We start from the raw sequence: 26009 nt of genomic DNA, 5'->3' as shown, positions 1-26009 counted from the left end.
ATCCTCCTGTGTCAGTAACTATAGCTTGGTCACTAGGCACTATTGTGAAATCTTGAGCATAACGTTACCTGTATAAATGAACTTTGTTTGGCATTGTTTCAGTTCCACACGTGGTGTATTTAGCTTAGGCCTAATGTTGACTGTAGCATGCTACCTAGACTCCTCTGTTCAAGGGGGGGCAGAAGCCATAGCGATAGCAATTTAGACTAAATTTAACGAATATAGGAAAGGCATCCAAGTTCAAAACCACAAACCATTAACATGTGCTACTCTTTAAAACTGGAACAATTTATTAGCAGGTTTAATTTTGCCTGCACTTGGTTGTGTACATTATTTTAAGTGTATTTGACAAGTTTACCAAAATATAAAAAAAGTCATTCAAACTGCATTTGCCTTGTTTTACTTTTTACTTGTACTTTTCATTACATTACTTGAGTACATCCATTTTTACAGTAATTTCCATACTTAAGTACAAGAAGTTTCAGATACTTTAAGACTTTAACTCAAGTAACATTTCAGTCAGTGACTTGGACTTTTACCAAAGTCGTATTTTGGAGAGGTACTTATACTTTTACTTGACTCTGAGATTTCAGTACTTTATACAACACTGCTATACACATTGTCTGGATTATTCAGAACAAAAAAAGGAGAATTAAATCTCATGAAAAACATTTGAACCAAGCTGGATATTTTCTCTTAGACTCCACCAACTTTGGGTTTCTCCCCAACTCTACGGCTCCTTTCAGGATCGCTTCCTGGGGTCTAAGAGGACACAGGACTTTATACTGAGGTCCAAACTGATCAGTGATGTGCTGACGTAGAATCTGGCTCTCAGCAAATCCTCCCACTAACACAATAAACCCAATGTTGAGATTTTTGTCTAATATTTCTCTGAGTCTCTTGGTGATTCCCTGCAGACTCTCATCATAGAAAGATTTGAGTTTTTCCCGGGAGATTCTGATAGATCCATCATCCCAGGAAGCTCCTTCCACTGAATCAAAGAACGTTTCAATCTCTTTGTTTTTCTGAGCCTCGTCTCTCAGGTTACCTGGGCAACTGACCTGAACATCTTCATCCAAATGTTTGAGACGAGTAAAATCATACATCATTTTTTGAATCTCATTAGGGAAGTTTTGTTCATATTTACTCCAGATTCCATCAGAGAAGATTTCTCTCAGGAACTCTTTGAATTTCCCTTCCACATATTTTCCCCCCAGATTGTCTTTAGGGGCCTCATACAGTGTCTTCAGGACTCCTCCTTCCAGGACGTCATGAGTAGTAAAGTAAATGTTTTCATCTGTTGACAAACAGGAAGAGAATAAAATAGATTAAAGGATAAATCTCAGTAAACAAACTATTGCACATTTTAAGTCACATTCAATCAAAACATAACTTTTAATCAAAAGATTACTTCAACACATCTATTTGTTCTCTTAGTGTGTGAACACAAAGATTTTTAAAACTTGAGTAATGTTGTGTAACTTTTACCTCCACAGCTGACAACAAGGTACCGTTTCCCGTCTCTTTGGGTCTCCAGCAGGACTATAGTTTCTTCTGGTTTGGTCATAAACTTTACAACCTCCTGACTTTCTGGTGGATCTGTAAAAACACAGAAACCTCACTGAGTTTTACCACGAAAAAGGACAATTTCTGGACTACCTACCTCTGAGTAACACTGATGTGTATTTTTAACTTAGAGATCTTCTCTGATGATCAAAGTTAAGCTTAATAAACAAAGACAGTAACTTCTGAAAATTGTCAGGTTAATGGAGCAAAGAAGAGGAAAAAGAAAAAACCTGAACATCCTCTGATCTACACCATTTCAGATGATATTCTGGGTTTAAAGGGGTGGAGTAAATCTATTTTAGTGGACTGCATCAAAACAATATCAAGTGTGCAAATGTGAACTGAAAGCAGAACCTTCAGATGGGCAATAAATCAATAATAATATACACTATGTTGATCAATTTAATCAAATGTCCTGTTTGTAATAACAAGTCAGACCATAAATTTATTAAATTCTGTTATGTTTCAGACTAAATCCAAACTAACCATTCAGTCATATTTTTTGCCTCTGTTTCACTGCTAACCTCAGATCTGATTATTATTAGACCTTTACAATCAAGAAATCAGGTAAACAGAATCTGCCTGACAAATTAAACTAAACTTGTAATTAGACAAAGGACCCAAAAATTCAAGACGGAGTACATTTACATAGATTTATTAAAAATCTGTCACTGGTAAGAGTTGGAAAAAGCCACACTGGAAACTCTGCAATTAGAAAGTTTAGGTTGGTGGCTAAACTGGTCATTATTTACTGATGGAGAAAACAGAGAATAGTGGTGAATCTTCTCAAGAGTAGATGAACTAACAAAATGACTCCCCGAATCGAGAACACATTCAGGGAATTCAGAGAGGAAACATCAAAAGAGCTGCTGGCTCATGAGTTCAGAAATATTCATGTTAATTAATTAGAAAGTGAATGAGCTAAATGGCATTTATAGGGAAGTTTTAAGGTCAGAACCATTGACCTTCAGTGATGTTGATCCCCAATAATTGGGGGAAGTCTTCTGCAAATCTGCCTCTGAATGGTAGAAAGTCATGAGTTGCCAAATCTGGGCTGAAATCTGTGACATGACCTCCAGCAGGCTGCTCACTACAATCCATCTGCATTAAAAATATTCTGCAAACAAGAGTCGGTCAAAATTCCTCTTCAGAGAGTTAGAAGATTTTTTTAACACAAATGTTGGACTGCAGATATTAGTTTGCAGTTATTAGACTTAGAAGGAAATTACTTTTTTACAGAAAATAACATTGATTTGGGTTGCCTTTCTGTCCTTAACAAATGAAATAAATATTTGTGGTTACTCAGGTTAAATTTGAATAAAAAAATGCTTGATGACGTAGAAGATTTAAGAACAGATATGTGACACATACTTAAACATTCACATGACTCATTTGCTTCAACATGGTTAGTAAAAACAGATCAGCTAAAGAATCCATTGATATGTTGAACTTGCTTGATAACGTAGAAGATTTAAGGAAGTACCAGAGAAAGGTCCTATTTTAACATTTCTATCTTTGGAGCCCAGAGACGGGTCGACTGACCTGAAGGATTTTAGCTAGCATCCTATAAGCAGTTTTGCATGATTTTCCACTCCTCCTTTCTGGCCTGACGGTCAATGGCCACGTTTACAATTGAAAAAGGGATGCTAATTTGAGCCATCAAAATCGTCAGTTTGGACTCAGGTCTTTTGACCCTCTTTCGGGACTTCAGGGGAGAGGTCGAAACCCTGGTACTCCCAGTGTTAGGAACAGATATGTGATACATACTTAAACATTCACATGACTCATTTGCTTCAACATGGTTAGTAAAAACAGATCAGCTAAAGAATCCATTGATATGTTGAACTTGTCCTACAAAACAGACCAAAACCTGTTTGTTTGCCAGACGTTATAGATCCACACAGTACCGTTACAGCTGGTATCAGGTTCTGCTGCTCCTGCAGGTTGATCCTGTGAGTCTCTGCTGTGGTTCTGTGTGATGAAACCATCAGATTGAAGCTTCAAACACCAGGTCAAAGCTGCTTCTGACTCCAAAACAAACATCAGTTTGTCTTTAGTGTCGTCTGTTACCAGACCAGCCTGGAGGAGAAACCAAAAGTCTGATTCTGCTGAACATTTCAGAGCTGATGTTGACTTTAAAAACATGATGTTACCTGAGTTGCAGCTTCAATAATGAACTGTTTCGTTGATTGATCCAAGAGTTCAGGAACAGTCAGCACCCAGGTGAAGTCAGATGCTGTGAACTCTCCACCTTCTGGATGAGATCTGATGGTTTTCAGAGCATCGTCCTTCAGGAATCTCAGAGCTTCTGTAAAAACCTTCAGGACCTTCATTGACTTGTCATTTGCTGCTTTAATTGTCTGCTTGCTGGTGTCCTGGGAATTAGTTTCAGTCTGTTAGTTTGTATTAAAACACAGGTTAGTTTGTCAGAGTTACAGATGGAAAACTGCTGCAGTCTTAGGGCCAGTCCAAGCAGAAACTGTTACTTTCTTTGGAAAAACAAACAAACAACAGATTTAAAGGTGGACAAAAAAACAATTTACTGGTTTTAAAAATGGACTATGTGTGTATTTTCTTTGATTTAAAAACATCAGTTTTCTTGATAGGTGGATTAACTGCACAATTTTAAGTTAGATGTCAAATTAAAAGAAGTCCACGCTTTTCCAAAGTGTTGTACATAGGAAACACAGAAGCAAAAGCGAAAGTCTTCATCAAATGTTTCACATTTTACAAGGTATGAGCACTTTTGATATTGATAATTTTGATTAAGTAACCAAAACACTTTGACCACCTCATTTAAAAGCTGCAACTTCCAGCAGCAGCTCAGATGTTCACCCCTAGTTCTCTGATCCGAAGTTGGTTTTGAAATAAATCACTGTTATTCTAGTGTTTCATAAAATCATTTCTTGAACAATATAACTGGTTTTAAATAAATCAGAAAGTAACAGGGAATCAGATTGTGACGTCACATCATAGTGCAATCCCATGTTAGGGGCCTGGCTAATCCAAGAAAAATATGCAAGACTGATCTAGTATTTGACATCAGATAAGGAATAGCTTAACATCCTAGAATGTGGAAGATTGTAAATGTGAACAGTGATTTAACACAACAGAAAATATTTGTTTGACATTTGTGTTTCTGTAGATAAGTGCTAAAGTTTCACAAATGTTAGCAAAACTATAAAAACTGCAGGAGCTAAACAGGAAAAGTCTTTATTCTAATAACTCACGTGGATTGAATCTGTCTAAAAGTTACTTTGTCACAATCACAGACCATATTGTCTCTCACAATAAATACAATTGTCCTCTTTTGAGGTTTTTGTCCATATCTTTTGTTTCTGACATTGTATCTTTCTGTCTGACCAGAACTGGTGTTTTTCAACCCTGGTGCTCAAGGCACACCACCCTGCATGGTTTAGGAATTGCAATCAAATGAAAGGGGTGTGTTGAAGCAGGGGAACATCTAAAACATGCAGGTCAGTGTGGTTTGAGGCTGAGGTTGGGAAACAGCCTGGCTGTAGTCCTTCTCAGTCACGTTCATCTGTAGTAGGGTAGTAGGTGTATTGCGTAGCCCTTCTTATTGTATTTTGTACTCTGCGGAACTGTTTGGTGTTCTAGATTTGATCAAATTTTTCTTCACTGTGATTTTTCTGACTTATTTTAACACATCAGGATATCAGAACACCTGTTTTCTGTTTTGGTAAATCTGTGCTTCACATGGTTTTTCTGGGTGCGGTACATGGTCGCTAGATTAAAGGTAACTTCAGCGCTGTTATGGTTACTACTTCTGTCTGTCTATTTCTGTCTGAGTCAGAGCTAGATGGATCTAAATGGACAAACAGTTGACCTTGATGTGCATTTTATCAATGTAATGTTGTTCAGCAGAAATGATTGCTGCAAAGTAAGTGAGTCAATGTAGTCTGCTGGGTTTCCTTAGTTAGAAAACCTTAATCAAGTGGGACAATAAACTGAACTTGGGGGATTTGCTTAACCAGAATTAAACTGGAATATATGAAACTGAAATTAATCTGACTGTATGATTGGATTGAACTGACAATATTTTTATTTACATAAACTAAATCTGTTTGTTTGCAGTGCACTTTGAGAATAGGTTAAGGTTAATGCCGTGTGTTGGGGATTGTCAAAAATGGTACTGAATGGGTGTGATCCGAAGGTTTCAAAAGAGAAGCTGCGTCATAGTTTTTTGGAGATTATTTTTATAATCTGTCTTTCAGAATTCTCACCAGATTGTCTGCAATCCATGAAGGACTTGTTTGAAATAAGTCCTTCTTTATTCAGACAAGTCTTTCTCAGAGTTTTCATCAAAACATCTTCAAATAGGTGTTTTTTTTAAGGTGAAAAAAAGGTGGGTGTATTGTTCATACATATAAAAAGGTCTACCTTCAGCTTATTTTCCCCTTTTTTAAAGTGTACAGCATGAAATGAAAGAGATGTTAATTAAGTTAGGGACCCACAGAACTAAACCCTGATTTCATGATGGCAGGTGGAAAACTTTGAGGAGAGAAGTGAAGGTTTAAACGATCTCAGATAATTCAGATACTGACAAGTTTAAAATCAGAAGGTGACCAAATAAAGAACACAGTAGAAAAAAAAGGAGATCTTTCTGCAAAGCTTTACTTGTACTTACTTTGCCCTGGATAACGATATTGAAGTTTTCAAAGAAATAATATTTCTCAGCTTCTTCTTCTCTCATATTGGTAAATGCTGTTTTAGCTTCATAACCAAACTTCATAAATTCTTCATGTTCATCAAACAGGATGCAGGTTGGAGTCTTTGGGGTGTCTAGTCCAAGTCCATTACTCCATCTCCTTATCTGGGTCTCACCTCCTTCCTCTCTGGGTTTAACATTGAAGGCGTAGCCACTGAATCCTGAACCAAAGTCTATGGCTATGATGAGAGAGTCAGGTCCAGCTGGATGGAGAAGAGAAGAAAGTTAGAATCTGAAAACCAACCACCAAAAAAAGAAAAAAACCTGTTAGATGCTGTTTTCACAATAAAAAGTTATTATTCAAAAGAAATCATAAATACAAATGGTCATTTGTATAAGTTACAAAATAAAATGTATCTATGTAATATTTAATTTACACAGACTAAATTGGTTCTGGGCCTGGTGACCCGGCCAGGCTGCACTCCACCTCTCAGTAAATGAAGGTTCAGAATATAAAACAACTCCACTAGTTTTATTAAAGAAAAATGTTGATATATAGTCATTTGTGATTTAAAATGTGATATAGGCCACTTTTTATCGGTTATACTGACCTTTGACATTGAGCAGAACTTTTTTCTTGACCAGGATTTTTCCTGATTTCTTAGAGACGGTGCATGTGTAGCTGTCTGTGTCTCTGTCTGTGGGATTCTTCAATATCAAACTGAGGTCTCCCAATGTAAAAGTTTTGTTCATCTCTGTTCTGTCTGCGTACTGGAAGTCTTGTTCTTCTAGCCTTAGCAAGCCACATGAGCTCCCCTGAGCCTTGTGGATGATTCTGTCAGAGTTGTTCGTCCATGTTACCTGGATTTCTTTAGGCAGACGGAGTGAAGTTTTAAATGGCAACAGAACAGACTCCACTCCTGGATCCTCCTCCACCCTGTAAACTGCAATAACAAAACAAAAAGAACAACAAACAGATGAGCTGCAGTAGAACTGATGATGTTGATGTTCACAGTAATGGAGCCTCAGTGATATTCCAGGAGAAAATCACTTCTTAACCAAACTTCAGGAATTCTGTTTAACTCAGAGAGTTGTGATTAATAAATCCATGTCAACAGTCAGATCATCAGTTACATGAAGGTTCAGGTATTTAACAGCAGCACTTTAATAACAGCACCAGATAAAGAGAAGTCAGGAAGCTTAAGCTTTGGATCTTCACTGCTTTTTATGTACAATAATCACATTATACATAATGTGACCATATTATGAGCTGGTCTTCAATAACTGTTGAAAACTAACTGCACAAGAACTAATAATAAACAAATCATCTGCATATGTGAGATGGTTAATTGTGGTCCCATCAACAACACACCTTATCTCACAGTTTTGTTGCCACTTTGACAAATCATGGACATATTTAAAAGCGATTATGTTACTCAAATTCAAAATCTTAATCTGTGCCATGATTAGATTTAAACTCAAAAAGGTTAATAGAAGTAAATAGAAATGAGCTCTTATTCAGTTTAATCCTCTACAGCACATTGGATAGCATACTGGCTAACACAATGGGTTACACTTGGTTATGTATTTTGCTTATTGGTGAAAAACTGGATTAGGAAGATTAAAATACTAAAGTTTCACATTCTGTTCTCTTTGTTATTAGTAGGTATTTTATCATTATCGTTATTTGATTATCATATTCTGTAGCACATTGTTAGTTTGTTTAATCTCTCAGTCAAACAAAGCAGAGTCACTCAGTCTGGATACCACAACTAAAAACAAGGTTTCTGGTCTGAGTTGCTCTTCAGATTAGCCAATCAGATGTTAGGCTTAATTTTGTTGGACACAGAAGCACTATGTAATAATCTATGGTAGGACAGAAAATATTAAAGTAATTTTTCTCTCTCTCACTCTGTACACATATGTACATGTTTTAATTTTATAATTTAAATGCTCTCTTGGAAGCATGTTGTACAATAGCAATGACATGGCTGTAAAAATAAACTTACCCAACATAAAATTTTGCCGAAAAAAGACTAAAAGACCCACATGAACACTAAAAACCAGGAGAATCCACAAAACCAGAAAAATTCTGGCCCAAGTTGGAATTTCTATGCAAAGGAAAAACAAAACAAATATCAGTTAGATATAGTTAAAAGTAAATAGTATGAAAAATACATGTGATGCTATTTTTTTACTTATTAGTCATTGTTTTATCAACATTTCATTTGACGGTCAAGTTCGGCAGCATACCATAAATTTAGTTTACTTCTAAGGTTTACAAATAAAACCACTCAGCTAGGTTAACACTACTATAACAAGGTAAATGACTTGCTGATGGATTACTGAATCCCAAAGTGTTTCCATGTAAGCTGGTAAAACATAGTCCCTTTAGGTGTGTATTTAGGCATGTTTTAATTCAAATGTGTCATATCAAGAATCTAGAGCCAAGCCCAGTTCATACTATTTATGTGGCCCTCTAGAATCAAGAGGGCCACATAAATAGAACTTTAAGAAAACGGTTATTTGCTTAAATTTAATTTCATCCATCAAATTAAAGTACATTTTAACGATGTACAGTCCTGACATGAAAACTCAGCCTGTCTCATCGTAATGGTTCACTATCTGATAACGTCAAAATTTGTAAAAGGTCCAGTGAAAATCTCAGCATGTTAGACTTTTGTGTTGACATTGTTTAGAAGAGACTCACCTGACATCAGATTGTCTCGGAAATGAAATAAGAGGCCCCCATACACGGAAAACAAAACCAGCATGGCCAGCAAATCCAGGAAGATTCTGACCTTGTCTGACATATCTATGGAAAAACATGGAGATCAGGATGGTATTAGACATACATGCCCACTACCTCTTATATTTTTCTCAAAAAATAATATTTTGCATAATTATTATTACATACTGTATGTCAGAGTTTCCTCAACAGTTTGATGTCCTTAGTCTTTAGTAATAATATTCTTAATGTCAATGACAAAATGTTTTTTTCAGGGTTCTATTCTTTTTCATGAAGTGCCTTCAAAAGACTTAAATGGAAAATAATTAATTATATAGTTAGTATTTCTATGAATAGAACACAACATTTGGTCCAAGTACTTGTGTTTGAAGAACTAAATTCAATTCAGTTTATTAATACACCGCTGACTTAAAACAATGTTTGCCACAAGGAATATAATTTTTAGAAATAAAATTCATGTCCAAGTGTATTACAAGGTTATATATTTTATAGCAACAAACCTAAAGCCAAAGCTACAATGGGGTAGCTTAGATCAAAGCATATTCACATGCTGCAATGAACCAACCAAATTTAGATCTAAATCCTGGTTTCAGTGACAAGACTTCAAAATTTCAGTTCTGAGAAATAAATTATCAATTGCAAAACTGGTGGAGACAAATTTCCAACAGACATAAGTTGTAATATCAGTGAAAGATCATTCTACAAAATATTGATTAAAAGTCAGTGAATACCAATACAAGCCACATGTTCTACTTTTGTATTGTTTTTGATTGGCAAATAATTATCTTGTCTTCTACTTGACCATATTGTGTTACTCTGTCACTCAGTTAAATTTATTTATTTTTGTATTAATAATGTGAAAATATGTATATTTGTGTTTTCTTTCAGACACAAATGTACATTTGGGTTGATGTGGGTTCAGCTCCTTATAGACACACTGCAAGCTCTGCATGCCAGCAACTGTCATTGCATATTAAATACGGTTTTAAAATGGACTTACCTGACAGCAGATTGTCTCGAAAATGAAAATACAGGTCACCAGTCTCAGAGACAAGAAACACCTGAATATGGAGGAGCATGATAATCCCATACCAAGTTGAAAATATTTCTATGGAAAGACATGAAGACAAAATCTTAGACATGTCCAGCAGAGATGCATTAATGTTTATTAGTCTGAAAAATTATTATTCTATATGTCAGTTTTCCTTCAAATATACACACTTTTAAAATAGTTTTTATCAGTATTAAGCAGTGCTGCGATGTTGAACTTCTTCTCCTGCTGCCACAGGGCAGCTGTGGTTACAACGTAGCTTACCACCATCATCATGTGAGTGAATGACTGAATGTTGTGTGAAGCATTTCTGACTTTATCCGAAAGTCCAGAAAAAGCACAGACAATTTACCATATCACACAAAATCTCAAGTTAACACATTTATATTTATGATGTGACAAATTGCGACAAAATATCTATGTGTACAAGCTTCTAGGTATAGATATGAACTCACAGGTTAGTGACAAAATGCAAAAAAGTAAAATAAATATTTAACTTTTGTTGACTTTCATTTTTTGCTGTCGTTTGCTGCTCACCATGTGTCTCACCATGTGTCTCACCATGTGTCATGCCCATAACGTGGTGCTGTGAACGAGGTAACTCTCCATGGGAGAGTGGCTATTTCTTTCCAATTAAACTGTGTTAGTTGAGTAGCTAATGCGTCTGTGTTAGCTAAATGAACACTAGTTAATCCATGCCAGTATATTTTATTAAGCTAGTTAACAAGAATAATAATGTTGTTACCTATGTTACATCTTCAGCTGGTTAGTTAATTTCTGGAATAAACCCAGTCCTCTTAAATTTTTGTGCAGAAATTGTGCTCACTGTTGCTTTCCATGTTTAGAAGAAATGTTCATTTTCACAATAGAAAGAGCAACGAGTCAGGGAGGAGATATTAGGCCAGAGACCAGCAGTAGGGACGATTATGAAGCAAGGTCTTCACAGGGATGGAGAGGTTACAAATTGCTGAGAAAAATAGATCTATTGCAGGGAGAAACCAGGCAGGTATTTTACAAATATTTCAGGATTATATTCATTCCAAAACATTTTATATCTGTATCATAGGTAGCACCAGGAAAAGGCCTTGTCTAGTGTATATATTTAGACATATTTGTTTGTTTTGTTTTATTTTCAGATATTATTTCACTTATGCCTTGTTTATGCTTATAATGGCTGCAGGTATACATTAGGCCATTCAATTTTTATTTAACCTGATTAATTTTGCACCTCTGTGCTGTCACATTTGACTCAAATGTTGATGTGTTTAGTGTTGGGTCACTTTCTAAACAAAATTTTGAGGCTTCTTACCCTGTTATCTCGTCAATTCTTTTGCATTTTGTCTGCTATGTAATAATTTGGTTCAAAGAATCATGTTTTACTAAACATTTCATGTTCAAAGTTGCTCTCTTGTACTTAATGATCTGCAGCTAACCCTGTAAATGTTTGAAGGATATTGTGTCCACTCAGTCAGGGTTTGGCAGTTAAAACTTAAGAATTTTAGTACATAGTTTAAAACACTAAAGTCATTCCTTGGTGCTATATGGGGCTGTAAAAACACATAGTCAGTGAGGAGAGGTGCAACTGATGCAAGAGGACAATAACTCCTTCAGTAAACATCTGAAAAAATGCGTCACCCTCACTTATGAGATCATAGTTACGCCCCTGATGTTCATTCACCAACAAAGTACATGGTGGTGAATATGGGTTCAGTTCCACATACCTGACTTTGTGTAGCCTTGGATGCCAGAAAACATACTTGCATGAAAGGAAAGCAGAACCAGCATAAACAACAACTCCAGAAGCATTCTGATCCAAGTTGAAATTTCTATGAAAAAGGACAGTATGGATATTAGATGTAGCCCAGTACAAAACTAGACAAAAGGCAGCAACGTTTTTGAACATGTCCAAGTGATTGCTTAAACGTAACATGTCTCTTAAATTTAATTGTCTCCTTGTTTTGAGTAAACATTTTGCAGTTCTGCAATCCCCCCCAAACTACCAACACTTGTTTATCAAGCTGGGGATTTTATGTAAAAGGTTGTAGCATTAGGAGAAACAATTTAATTACATTATTTCTATTGCTCTCAAGAAATGTAGATTGATCCATGCCCACATATACCAGTGTACTGTTACACCGCAGCAGAATTTTCACTCTATTACTGATGTGAGACTAATACATAGAAATCTCAGGAGCCTATTAAACAAGTTGAACTCAAGAAAGATTTGGATACACTCAACAAAATGCTGATGTTATCATGTTAACCACAACCTGGGTTTCAAAATCTGTGTATGATAAGCATATTTGAATAGATGGTTACAGTGTGTATCATGTTCACACATCAAGTTTAAGGTTAATTTCATGCTTATAATGTGAGCAGTCACTGTAAAGTGGACTTTAGATTTACAGCCTGACCCGGACCTACCAGGAATTCAGGCCAGATCAAAATTATTTGCTTGTAGTCGGGTGGGATCAGGTGAGTTTGATAAGCATATTTATAGCACAAAGAAAACTAAACAAGAATGCTCAATATAGATCTACTTATTATAGTCTAAGTAGAGAAGAAGAGGAGGACAAAAAAAGAAAGGTAGAGAAGTTAGTGGAGCAGAGCACTGCACAATGTGCATGTATCCCTGCTCTGATCTGCTTTCTTTAATCACACATCCCAGAAGATTTGCACTGGATTCCCAAGTTTCAACAAGCTGCAAAAATGGAGCTGGAAGTCATTAAATAAAAGCTAAAAACAGGAGAAGTTACACTGCTTTGTCAAATGGTGTTCTAAAAATGAAGGCAGTAAAAGGTTCATTATAAATATTAATCCTGGCTTGGGCCTGTAACTTAATTAACACAATACCTATGTGCTTGAGCTGGGCTGGATATTTTAGGCCTGATCTAAAGCCTAATGAAGCACAATTTGAAAATGTTTGTTGAACAGTCTTTTTTTGCAGGAGCTTTTTTATTTCGACTCTGAGAAGACTGCTCTATTTGATAATGTTATACTGTAGAAGAGACTCACCTGGTAGCAAATAGTCTTTGAAATGAAATACAATTTCCGCACAAATAGCAAGAACAGCCATCACAACAACAGCAATTCCTAAAAATGTTAAATATATTCCTATGGAATAAAAAAGAAATATTAAGTTATTAAAGTGGGTTTTGATGTGAACCCAAATCAAAAGCACATTGATGTGGGTTCAGTTTCTTACAGTCATAACACTGAACACTCAGCATGCCAGATATTAGCATTAATACTGTCATAAAAAGGGACTTGCCTGGTATAAAATTAAAAAACCAGCCCACAGAAAGAGCAGGACCCAGCAGAACCAGGAAAACCCGCACAATCAGAAGAATTCTGGTCCAAAATGAAATTTCTGTGAAAAAAAGTTAAATATTAAACATGTACACCCAGTACAGACCTAACATATTTTTTGCAGAAAGCTTAATAGTCAGAATAATTACTTTTACATAGAGAAATTTCTCTCCCTCTCCTCTCTCACTATGGACCTTTAACTTCAGTGGACAAACCTACACTTACACATCACTCTCTCTTCCTCTTCACAGAGAAGCAGTAGTCCTGAGCCCAGGAATCTCCATAGACAGTTTCATGATTAATTGTTTTTATAAATAAACTTTTTAAAATCTTACTGTTCTCTGTGGAGCTTTGTGCAAAAGACATCTAAACAAAACCACAATAGTTTCACTTTAGTTTCATCAGACTAGAGGACATGTCTCCAGATGTGGTCATTGTCACTATGTGCATTTTCAAACATCAGTCTGGTGTATGTTTTGTTTCTTTTGGAATAATGGCTTCCTCCTTCAGACCATGTCAGTACAGGACATGTGTGACTGTGGATAATGACTGTATTACCAGCTTCAGTAGCATCTTCATAAGGTCTTTGGTTTTTGTTTCTTGATTTATGAATTCCATTTATTAATACCAAAATACAGCTGGTCCATTTCACATGCTACCTTTAGGAGCTAGCAGGACTAAATGGCATCAAAGAACAGTTTGAAATCCTATTCGTTAGCCTCTATCTAAGCTCCGCCCTGAGGAGGACGTTCCCTAGTGTGTCATATCCTATAATCTTAGCTTTGAGGGTGTTTCCTAACATGTCATTTCCTTTAGTTATAGCTTTGCAGCTAGCTAAAAGAGATGGAAGAAAAACACCAAATTATTTATTCTTAACAGTATAATGGTTGGATATTCACATCACATGTCAATACTTGTGTAAACTTCAAGCTTATGGAAATTGTTCCCTAAGATGAACCAGACGTCTGAAGCGTCACAATTATCTTCCTCATATCTTGGTTGATTTCTTTTGACTTTTGTCAAACAAGAAAGAAGTGTTGTAAAGGTGTGGAAATAAAATACATCTACTGTAAATAATTCAAATGTTTCTGACAGTAATCATTCTGTATACAAATTTCTGAATTTGAAGAAAGCTATTAAAAAAATCTCAATATGTTCCTGCTAAGTTTAGCAAGTAGAAATAATTGGTAATTCTAAGTAACCAACAACAAGAGACGTTTAGTCTGATTTAAAGTCAGACAATGAGAAAAAAAATGTCTTTAGCTTTTTTATGTAAACTTATGGTTTCAACTGTACCTTTCTTTTCCATGAATTGATCATATAATTTATGGAGTAAGATTTTGTTTTGAAACAATAATGCCATTGACGTGACTGATCACATGTTTAATTTTAGTTAATTGCTCAACAATTAACTCATCTCAAGGTACCAACTTAAGAGATCTATAAAACATGGTTAGTGGGAATTTCCTGGCTTTAAAGAGAATAGCCTTGATTTTTTCTAAGTACAATCTGCCTGCAACTGGAAACAGAGTCCGTTACCCACAATGATACCTGAGTATAATTAGTAACCTGATCCACTTTCCAGTCTTCTGTAGCATTTGACAGAAAAAAAGACTTTGTCACTTTAATTATTTTTGTATTGATAGTGAAACACAATATAAAAAGTAAAAATTGTGTGAATACTTTTGCTAAGCACTATGTCCTGTTCGCTTGTAGAAACCCAGTTCACAACAAGAAATGGATAAGTGGGTGTTTTTATGGAATACTGTGCTACTTTTATAATGAATTTGTACAATCTAAATTAATGTGATTTCACTTCCAGATCATAGAAACTCTGAAAACTTTACATAATAATTTTGAATTAGACCTTAGCACCTCTGAAGCTTCCTCCACTTTTCTGAAAGAGCTCAAGGTCCACTTCACAACTGGTCATAATCTAAGGAAAACTCAAAACCACAACATTTTAACATTAGCATTTATACTGCTGAAAACAAACTTACTTGATATGTATCGTTGTCGAAAATGGAACAAATTGCTCACATTGATAGTGAGAAACAACAGCAGAAACAGGACACCTAAGGCCAAAGTTGGAATTTCTATGGAAAATAATATAAACAAGTTAGGATCTTAGAAATGCATGTCCAATACAGAATTGTTATGTTTTTTGAAAATAGAAGAAAACATATTTCTTAATTTTCTTTATTCTTTATGCATATAATTTTTCTCAAAAAATTAAAACACAGTTGCCTTTTAACATTTTGAAAATCTATAGTATTAATATTGTTAATATTAGTAAATAAAACAGTTTTTTTAGGGTTCCGTTTTCTGTTTGTCTGCTTTATGAAATACTTTAAAATCATTTTCAAATGTCAAAAAATAAAATATGTAGTTTGACTTTATGCAATTAGAACCCCACTCTTTGTTCAAATACTTGCATTTTCATAATGTATGTGTCTAATTCAAGTGCCTTTTATGAAGCTGAGTTACTAAATGAGATTACATGATGTGTGAACAATGCAGGGTTCTTGATCTCGAATCCATAGTGACTCTGAAGCTTCATTTGATTTTTCATGGCTCCATAAGTGAAATGGTTACAATTGCTCAAAGGCAAATTCACAAAACTTCCACATGTTAGAGATTTGCAATGAAAATGTTGGAAAAGATACTTACTTGTCTTAAATTTATGTTGGAAATAGAATAAAAGGGCCCCGGAAACAAAAACAAGAACCAGCAAAACCAGTAGAACCAAGAGGATTCTGGCCCGAGTAGAAATTTCTTTGGAAAACATAGAAACCAGTTAGATCTTAGAAATGCTTGCAATGTACAGACCTCTTTTTTTTAACAGATTACTGCTGTAGATTGAACAATTTTCTTTGCATATGTCAAAGTCTTTGATCATTGTGAAAATATTAACATTCTAATATCAATGTGTGAAAACTGTTCTGTGTTTTTGTAATTATTCTTCATGAAGTACCTAAAAATGAGTGTTAAATGGCCAAAAGCAAGTATACTGCAATTTATATAGTTAAAACATCATATTTTGCACAAATAGTAGCATTTTAAGAACTCAAACTTGTTTGTTCAAAAATACATCCAGTCTTAAGGGAATCCTGGGTTTATGGAATACTACAGACTTTACATTTCCATGACAAACTTAGACATTATCTGTACCCCCATTCAGTCACAGCAGTATATGTTATTGTTCATGTAAAATAATTTCCCTATGTTCAAAATTTAAAACTCAGCTTATCTAAAACTTTAAAACTTCATGTTAGGAAATGAAACTCTTTAATGTAAAATGATGTCTTCTCTGAGTCACCTTTCTGTATCAGCTCAATTTTTCCAAAGTAAGCTCACAAAACTTCAGCATGTAAGACATTAGCATTGAAATGGTTGTAAAAGGACTTACCTGACATTAAATATTGTCGGAACTTAAAAAAAAGGCTCACAAAAATGGTAAGAACCAGCAAAACCAGCAGAACCAGCAGAACTCTAACCCAAGTTGGAATTGCTATGGAAAAGAAAAAGATACGTTAGATCTTACAAAACATAGCCAGAACTGAAGTTCTTATTTTCTGGAAAGTTTAATAGTATCTCTAGCTTTAATTGCATAATTAACTTAACATATCTCAGTTACCTTTAGAATTGTTTTGAACATTGGTAAAATCTTTACCAATGCAAAATCTTTACATTTTAATTAACATTTACAATCATGAATTAATGATTAATTAATCATTAGTTAATTAATGAATAATTAATTGTTGATTACTGCCATTAATTAACAACATTAATTAAGAATATTAATCTTATTAATTTTCTTAATGACAATGAGAACATTAAGATTTTCTTAATGCCAGTTTGTGAATTGTGAAAGCATTTTGGGATTAAAATGTACCTCCTTCAGGAGCCATAACTGTTGGAAGATTTATACATTTCCCACAATTCTATCAACAACAATTGTGCAAACACAACTACTCTAAATACACAGACATCCATGCACCCGCTCACTCACATCCCCACACAAATTGTTAAAGGTCATCCAAACACAAGTTCCAATTTCATAAATGTAGTTGATTCATCTGATTTAATAAAGTCGATCAAGCAATCAACCTTGATACCATCTTGAGATGCGCTTTTTGAAACAAAACTGCTGACCTATGACATCCAGCTGAACTTCTGACAGCTTAATTTCTACTTCTTCATTAATGATGGTGCAGGTGTAATTCCCACTATCGGAGACTGGGGGTTCATTAAGAGTGAGGCTGAAGTCACCAGAGGCCAGAGCATCGGCTCTCATTGATGTTCGTCCATTGAAAATCTGATTTTGTCCACGTAGGTCGTCTCCTTCTCGTCTTTGATGGACAGTGTTGGGATTAAGATCATAGCGGCTCCATTTCACTGTGACAATCTCTTCCAATACTTGATGGTACTGACAGGGAAGCACAACAAATTGGGCCCACTGAACCTCCACCTTTACGGTCAAAGCATCCTTAGAGGCTGGGAGCAAAACTAAACAAAAGACACATTTATATTCAATTATAATAAATAACTTGAATATACACACACACACATATATATATGTGTGTGTGTGTATATATACACACAGGTGACTACTGACTACTGACCTTTGACATGGAGCTGCACGTCTGATAGCTTTTTTTCTCCTTCATCATCAGTGATACTGCAGATATAGATCCCGCTGTCAGAAAGTTGGGGTTTTTTCAAAGTGAGGCTGAAGTCGCCAGAATCTAGAGAATGAGGCGTCATTGATGTTCGTCCTTTGAAAAGTTGATTTTGTGAATGTAGGTCGTCTCCTTCTCGCTGTTGATGTACAGTGTTGGGATTGAGATCATAGCGGCTCCATTTCACTGTGAGAATCTCTTCTAATACTTGGCTGTACTGGCAGGGCAGAACGACAGACTGTTCTCCCTTATAAACCTCCACTTTTACAGTCAAAGACTCCCGAGATGCTGGAAGGGTATAAAAACAAAAGGCGTGTTTTAAACCAGTGTGTTGAAATAGATTTAAATCTATTGAAATAGATTTAAATAGATTTATGTTGCTAATGTTGTAACATTAGCAACATATAATATTGCTAATGTTGCCAGTGCTGATCTGAAGCATCTAGCTCTTGTTCAGCTTGGATGTAAAAAAAACAGGTTAAAAGAAAAGTCAAAAGTAAAAATTTTAAATCCCACTGTCCTCAAATCTGAAGCAATCCAGTTATGAGGGCAGACAATACAAGAGAAACTATAAAAACTGAGTATATTAAATAACTAACTGGCAGAGCTATCAGATGAGGACGGGAGAGAGCAGGAAAAGTTCTCTCCCGATGGTTGAAATGTACTTTGTGTAGCAAACGCATGCATTATTTGTAACACAAGGTATGTTTCATAAAATAATGAATTGCAGGAGGACACACATTGGTGAAACTAAAAAAATTTACACTTACAAAACATACACAAACTAAAGTAAAGGGATGAACATGATGTTAACAGGAGCATCTGACCAAGAGCTGCCTGACTGGGAGATATTTCTTTATGTAGGAGAGTTGATTGCTGAACAATTAGCAGGACTGATTAGAAATCAGATGCCACTGTGCCAAAAAGGTGTCAATAACACCAACAGACATTACAGTTTGCAGAGGTTTGAGTTTTACTTTGAAATTAAAAGTTGGACTTCAGACTAAATTCAGAAGGTTCCAGTAATTATTAATGGAAGGAAACAAAACAAAAGGTTTTTAGCCTTGATTTAAAGAAAGGAAGGTTGTTTCAGATTAAAGAAAGATAAAAAGTGAATAATACTTCTTCCCATTTTGTTCTGATTCTGGGATCAAGATTAAGTTTCTGCAAGAGCATAATGCAACAAGGATGCTGTATGTCTGCACAATGCGGTGACTACCAAAATACTCTTTTACATATGTTTGTTCTGAGAATGACATTATTCACGATATACTGCAATGAATTGACACCGATTTGCCTTATTGAAAGCAAGGTTGTAAATAGTTAAGAATTACAGAGCATTTAAATGTACCTTGTAATTACTTTATCACCTGCTAAAAGTGGGGGAGGGATGAAAATAATTTTAAGAAGTCTAAGCTTAGAAAGAAGAAGATCTTACCATAAAGAAGGAACAGAAACACAACAAACAGCTCCATTTTCCTACATGTTCAAACACCAAGACCTTGAAATCATTGACAGTGTTTCACAGAGTGAACTAAAACCTAATCAAAATTTCCCTCTGTTAGTGATCAAAGGTCAACTCAATAAAAAACCCTTTGTCCAATCAGTATAAGTATAGAAACAATTTCACTTAACCCTTTCACCTGAAAATACAATAAATTATACTTGAAAATGTTTAATAAAACAAAGTAAAAGAGAACAAATTACTGTAGCTATGAAAAAAGATGAGAATCAAACAACAGCCAGATTTACACGACAAGAGGCTAGAAATCCCAACAATAAAAGGACAAGTGGTCTCACAATCTTTTAGTTCTCAACTTCCAAACTGAATCTTTCTTCCTCCATTGCTTTCTCATATTATCTGCCTTCATCTGCTTCTACTTGAGCAAGAGGACATAATTTAATAGGTTTCATAATCAAATCCACGCTTTGTTTATATTATGTGTGCATTGTCATGAATGGTCAAGTTTGACAGCATTTACATATAAATACCCATACATTTATCAATAAAGCTAGGATATATTAAAAATGCAGTCTGACTGTAATTTTTCTGTAGGTGCAGCATGATGTTTGTAGATTGACTACAGCGAACCCTCCAGTGCCGCTCGACACTCGGTGGGTTCCAGTAACCAGTGGACAACAATCCAGAGGTCCACCAAGCATTCGTCATGCCTCCTGATAAGTTTCTCTATGCCTCCTGACAGAAGTTCATTGGTTCTCCCAGTCATCCATCTAAAGCACAAGTGTCAAACTCAAGGACCAGGGGCCAAATATGGCCAGTCGCAGCTTTTTATGTGGCCCTCTAGACTCTAAATTACATCAATAAGTCCTTCCAGTTTTTCACAAATCTGCAAAATTCACACAAAATCAACACATTTTCAAACTTTTTCCAATTTTACTGCAAATTTTCTCAAATTTGGTCAAAATCATTGAATCTGTAACTGATACGACAGGTGATGAGGAATAACATTTAATATCATACGTTACCACAAATATTGTAAAAATTTCTTACAAACATTTCTAAATGTTCACCACAAAATCTGTCCTTTGATTGCAAAAAAAACTAAAATGATCACAAAATCCCAGAGGAACAGCTATTTATTGATATTTTTGCAGTTTAATTGATTTTATCAATATATTCTGGCACAACCGGCCCTTTAAGAACATTTCGATTTTTGATATGGCCCAAAATGAAAAGGAGTTTGATGCCCCTGATCTAAAGTCTGTTTTTTGTTTTTTTCTGACTCCCACCAAGGGCCCCTTTGCCCTCTAAACTCTTCAGGGTAGCAGCCATTAGGGAGGGGTCCTTTGGAAAACAGTTAAAGACGAGTTTGGGAGTCATACAGGGAGTGAAAGGATTTTTAATTATGGAAAAGAGAAAAAACTACGGCAAATACACCTTGTGCATTTATCCTTATTTTAATTACTCTAAAATACCTGTGTCTCTACACTGTAATCCTTAAAAATCAAAGTTGGATTCCTTGTTTGTGCACACAACCTGGACAAATAAAGCTATTCTGATTCTGGTTCAGAAAAGGAGAGAGATGAATGTTATGTATCGCAGGAGACAAACACAGAACAGCAAAAATCAAGGAGTCTAAACTATTTTTTTCCTATTTAGTTTAAAGAACTGAAATAAGTTATAATACATAATAATACTAAAACTAAACTTCAACTAAATGAACTGAAGAGATGAATCTTAAGTTTGATTTTAGTATGACTAAACTCTCAGCTGCTCTCAGGTTGTCAGGAAGGAGGCGAAAGAAGAACACGTCAACCTTTGTCTTGATTTTATATTCTGATTTGGAAAGTTGGACTTCAGCATGTAATTCAGTGAAGACGCTGGAACAAATCTTCAGGGTGTGGCTTTATCTCTTGGCAACTGGAAATAAGTCAAAACAGGACAAGTTCTTGCTTCATTCTGACACAAACAGTGATCCAAACAGATTTTTCACACAGTTCAGTCACATTCCAGATCTGCTTGTTGTTACTTTCCACTGAACTTCAGTCTAGTGTGGAAAATATGTCTTAACTGGTCTTGTTTCATCCCCGTTCCTCAGTCTGTATAGAAGCCAAAATGTTATCTGATCTTCCTCTACCCTTAAAATGTCCTTTTAATGATTAACATCCTTCCTGGTTGCACTCAGTGGTCTTTTAAAGTGGCTTACAAAGAGTAGTTGTAATTTTTCACTCTCAGACGAACTTATTAAACACACTTGCTTTTTATCAGATGTACCAACCCAGACATTTTCCCTAACCCTAAACAAGACGGTCCACTCTATTAGGATCGGGGTTTTGGTTCCCATTAAGCCCTTTGGACTTCATGAAGTTGGTAAATATGCGAGAAATGGTCCTAGAAGAATAGCGAAAGATACATATATTAATGTTTCATTCTCAGGTTCAAAATACTGCGGTAGTTGCCAAACCGTTAAATCAACTCAACAGCTTCTCACTGAAACCAAATCTAATCCTAATAAAGATTAGATGTGATAGGACAATTAGCATTTTTTAAATTTAAGTAAATAGGAAAACTATTGTTAACAGGATGACACTTTTCCTATAATATACAAGCTCCACACATTCCCACAAACTAGTTCATTTAGATATTGTTACTCATTTAGAAGTATTTTTACAGATACTCCAAAACAAAATCAGTTCTGATTTACAGTTAATTAACTTGATAAATGTGGCCTGTTTCCTATATTTAAAGACTTTTACTGTAGAACAGCTGCAGGATTGATGTAATGATGGTGGCTGATAATAAACCAAGTTCTTATCAAGAACCAAATGTCTATTACTGAACATAGAAAGTACATCAGTAAATACAGCAAAAGGTTTCATTAATGTTTACCATCTTGACAAGCTGGTTGAATGGTCCATTTCCTTTTTGACAGTGTCCTCTAGTGGTGAAAGATGGTATCTAAGATTACAGAACAATAGTTGATTCTGCTTTTAGCTCCTGGGAAACATCTTTCTGAACAGATATTAATAAAAGTGAAAGAGGGCATAAACTAATGGGAAAATATTTTATGTAATTTTGTTGTGCAATTTATTCTTCAATAGATAAAACTATTACCACATGTAATTCAACACTATTTATAAAAACAAACAATTTAGTCCTTGTGGCTAAATCTGGCATAACATTTGTATGGCTGTTCATTAAAATGCACTGTCTGCAAGAAAAGCAAGAAAAAATGTCTGCAATGAAAACTGATGAACAGTTTATATTCTGGATACATAATTCATCACATATACACAGAGACCATCTTTCAATGTTCAGTCTCAGCTAATTGGAGACCCCTGATCTAATTCATAAAGGTTGGGCAACTTCGTGTAAAATGATTTTACTAAAAGATAATTTTTTTGTTCTAATGACAAATAAAACCTCTAGTTTAAAAGTAGTTTAAGCTGAAGTTTTGACTAAGAGGTTTCTGAATAAAAGGTCTGCAAATTAAGCAGAAACACATGAACCAAGACTTTAAGACATCTTCATTTTAACTATGAGAGTAAAAGTCTTGGCCCCATCAATATTCACTCACATAAGAATCAAAATCAGCTTTAGTGTCCAAGTTTGTGGAAACAAACAAAGGATTTTACTTTGGTTCCACTTTTATCTCATTTAAAATATAGCAAGTATATTAAAATGGCAAAAATAAAAATGTTTTCTTCAATGGTTTTACAAAAGAATGACTAGGTTGAACATGTCGAAATAGCACTGAAAGTCTGAGCAGTTTGTGTCTGGCATGTGTGGGATCTGCAGAGATGTTAGCTGCTGATGGAGGAACTTTAAGCTCTGATGATTCTCTCTGCAGACCTGAATGTTCCTTGTAGTCTGAACTCTTTCAAGCCAAACCATGCAGTGATGAACGAACCCAGGATGACAGATTAAATAGACGTATAGAAGATGATCTCACACATGTGACATATGATGTGCAATACATCAAAGTATTAGAAATACTGGATCAGAACTTTGCATGCATTTTAAAATTCATGCATTTTCTTTACTTTATTTTTCATAACTGAATCAGTCAAAAAAAGTTATCTATACTGATTATCAGTTATTTATACAACAATGTATTGATTCACCAGTCAACTATAAACTACATGCCACAGTATTTTAAATCACTATATTTCATCTGTACAACCAGAAATCAGAGACTAAAACTACCTGGTGACACATTTAAAGAGCTGATTGTTAATTCTTATATTAAGAATTTAAAATTTCTCATTTCCATCAGGTAATTAAATGAAATTACACATGTATCTTTGAATCAAAATCTCTGTAATTGTTACTATTGTTTTTATTAGTGATAGTTAAGTAGTTAATTTTGGTTCACCAGTAATTTGGTGAAACAAAAAGCAAAATGAAACATTACAAACACTTCATCCATCCTGTAATACCGTTTTTAGAAATAAATCAGAGATATGATCCAAAAAGAAAGAAATATCATAAAATAAAAAAAATAAAACATTTTAACTAAGCTGAACTTTTCTTTTGAAACTCCAACTTCGGTTTCTCCCCAACTCTTCAGCTAATTTCTTTGCTCCCAGGGGTCTAAGAGGACACAGGACGTTATACTGACGTCCAAATTGATCTGAACATTTTTATCTACTAGTTTGAGACCAGTAAATTAATCCATTATTATTTTAGCCCCCATAGAATATTTTAGTTCATATTCTTCCCAGATTCCATCTCCTGAATATTTCTCTCAGGAGCTGATTGAATTTTCCTTCCACACATTTTCCCCCCAGTTTGTCTTTTGCAGCCTTGTACAGTGTCTTCATGGCTCTTCCTTCCAGGACTTCATAAACAGTCATGTCAACATTTTAATCTGTTGACAAACAGGAAGATAGGATGAAATCTTAGCTTAATCCACTCTCCTGGTTTTGTGAAACCAGGAGAATGGAGGAACATTGGAGGAAGAAGACAGAGCAGAACACGTTACTAAAATACTATTGTAACTTCAAGTTTTAAATAAAATCATGAAATTATTCATTTAAATTCATCTGTAAAGTGTCTAAAACATTTTCTATAGGTGGCTAAACAAAAGCAAAAATATCTATTGTCAAATTAACACTAAACCTGAAACCCTCTGAATGTTTTGGCCATAAACCACCTTCATCTTCAGTTTATCTGTAATAGCTTGATTTGCCAGTAGAGGGCGCCAGCAACTCATGGTCTACAGAGACTGAAGCTCCTGTTGGAGAATAAATGTTTAGAAAAAAGTAAAGACTCGTGTTCTCTTCTGCATGAGTGAACAGCTCCACATTATCATTGAAATACATTTACAGAATAACACTTCAATAAACAAATCCAAGGATCAGTAGTTAAGAGTTTTGAAAAGGCAATAAAAACAAATGAAAGTGTATAAACTATTTCCAATAAATATCCATTCCAATAATTTTAGAAGTGCTTGCAGTGTTTCACTTTAGAATTTAGTGTACATATAAGGATTCAGCTTTGTATGTGAAAATTGAGATTTTTAATCGTAAATGGTAAATGGACTGAACTTATATAGCGCTTTTCCAGTCATTTTTGACCACTCAACGCGCTTTACACTAGAGTCACATTCACCCAGTCGCACTCACAAACACGCACACATTTATACACCGATACGCAGATCGGTAGGCAATTTAGGGTTAAGTGCCTTGCCCAGAGGCACATCGACATGTGGCAGGAGGAAGCTGGAATCGAACCTACAACCTTCCGATTGCAAGACGACTACTCTACCAAAGAGCCACAGTCGCCCGACTGTGGCTATATAATGTCTATAATTTCTATCCTCTATACTGTTCGCTCCCTGTATGTTGGTTTTCTATGTGTGGTTTTTTTATTGCTTTTGCTCATATTTAATGTGAAGCACCGTGACTCCTGTCTGAGAAAGATACTGTATAAATAAAATGAACTTGCCTGCGTTTACTTACTTGTAATTAAAAGTACGTAAAAGGTTTTACTTCAAAATATAAAACCAAATTTTCAAGTATGTTTGATAAAAGTTTAAGAAAATCATGGATTTAAAATTGAGAAATAAGTCAGAAACTCAATAAATTACTTTCCTTAGCAACTTTTTATTCAAATATTTGTCATTTTTGTCAGTTGTTTTATTAAACGTGTGTTGGTTATTTATTCTTAAGAAACCTTTTGTCCTGTAAAATCTTCAAACGTATTTGATTTTTTTTTCCCCGTCCTTTGTATCATGTTTGAATCCTCCAAAGCTAAATTCATTGATCAGAGTTCAGACTGACGGTAAACTTAAAGCTGCTTGTGGTCAAACTGGGAGGAAGTAATTACTTTCTAAAAATGAAACCGATAAATTTTTTTCTTAATGTTGGTGACGGTGCTTTGATTTTTTTTTTTTCATACTTTAAGCCACAACAATTCTCTGAAAGGATAATGAAAGCATTTGAATAAAATTTAGCACCAGGGAAAAAACTAAAGTTGAACTTCCTTTTATTCACAGCACTGCTTCTTTTGCAGTAAAG

At 35.0% G+C, this 26009-nt stretch overlaps 1 protein-coding gene across 5 annotated transcripts in view; it reads right to left on the bottom strand.

Annotated features, from left to right (window-relative positions):
• Nucleotides 1-26009, bottom strand: part of LOC116723453 (uncharacterized) — a 197030-nt gene that overhangs the window by 78213 nt on the left and 92808 nt on the right. For 2 of the 5 annotated variants that reach the window (XM_032568361.1, XM_032568359.1), the window contains exons 3-18: nucleotides 17970-18314; nucleotides 17500-17853; nucleotides 16754-16855; nucleotides 16015-16119; nucleotides 15345-15440; nucleotides 13307-13405; nucleotides 13051-13149; nucleotides 11757-11861; nucleotides 9985-10092; nucleotides 8946-9050; nucleotides 8245-8346; nucleotides 6847-7179; nucleotides 6215-6498; nucleotides 3720-3941; nucleotides 3474-3645; nucleotides 1489-1599 (exon numbers count right to left, since the gene is read on the bottom strand). In XM_032568361.1, coding sequence (XP_032424252.1) covers nucleotides 1489-1599; nucleotides 3474-3645; nucleotides 3720-3941; nucleotides 6215-6498; nucleotides 6847-7179; nucleotides 8245-8346; nucleotides 8946-9050; nucleotides 9985-10092; nucleotides 11757-11861; nucleotides 13051-13149; nucleotides 13307-13405; nucleotides 15345-15440; nucleotides 16015-16119; nucleotides 16754-16855; nucleotides 17500-17853; nucleotides 17970-18314 — 2742 coding nt within the window. Of the gene's footprint in view, nucleotides 1-618; nucleotides 1298-1488; nucleotides 1600-3473; nucleotides 3646-3719; nucleotides 3942-6214; nucleotides 6499-6846; nucleotides 7180-8244; nucleotides 8347-8945; nucleotides 9051-9984; nucleotides 10093-11756; nucleotides 11862-13050; nucleotides 13150-13306; nucleotides 13406-15344; nucleotides 15441-16014; nucleotides 16120-16753; nucleotides 16856-17499; nucleotides 17854-17969; nucleotides 18315-26009 lie in introns of all 5 variants that reach the window. The other 3 variants (XM_032568360.1, XM_032568362.1, XM_032568363.1) reach the window with 3 other exon arrangements.

The sequence above is a fragment of the Xiphophorus hellerii genome, chromosome 7 (genome assembly GCF_003331165.1).
Source record: "Xiphophorus hellerii strain 12219 chromosome 7, Xiphophorus_hellerii-4.1, whole genome shotgun sequence".
NCBI classification, from domain to species: Eukaryota; Metazoa; Chordata; class Actinopteri; order Cyprinodontiformes; family Poeciliidae; genus Xiphophorus; species Xiphophorus hellerii.
The sequence above is the reverse complement of the archived record's forward strand: the minus strand, read 5'-3'. Positions and strand labels throughout refer to the sequence as shown.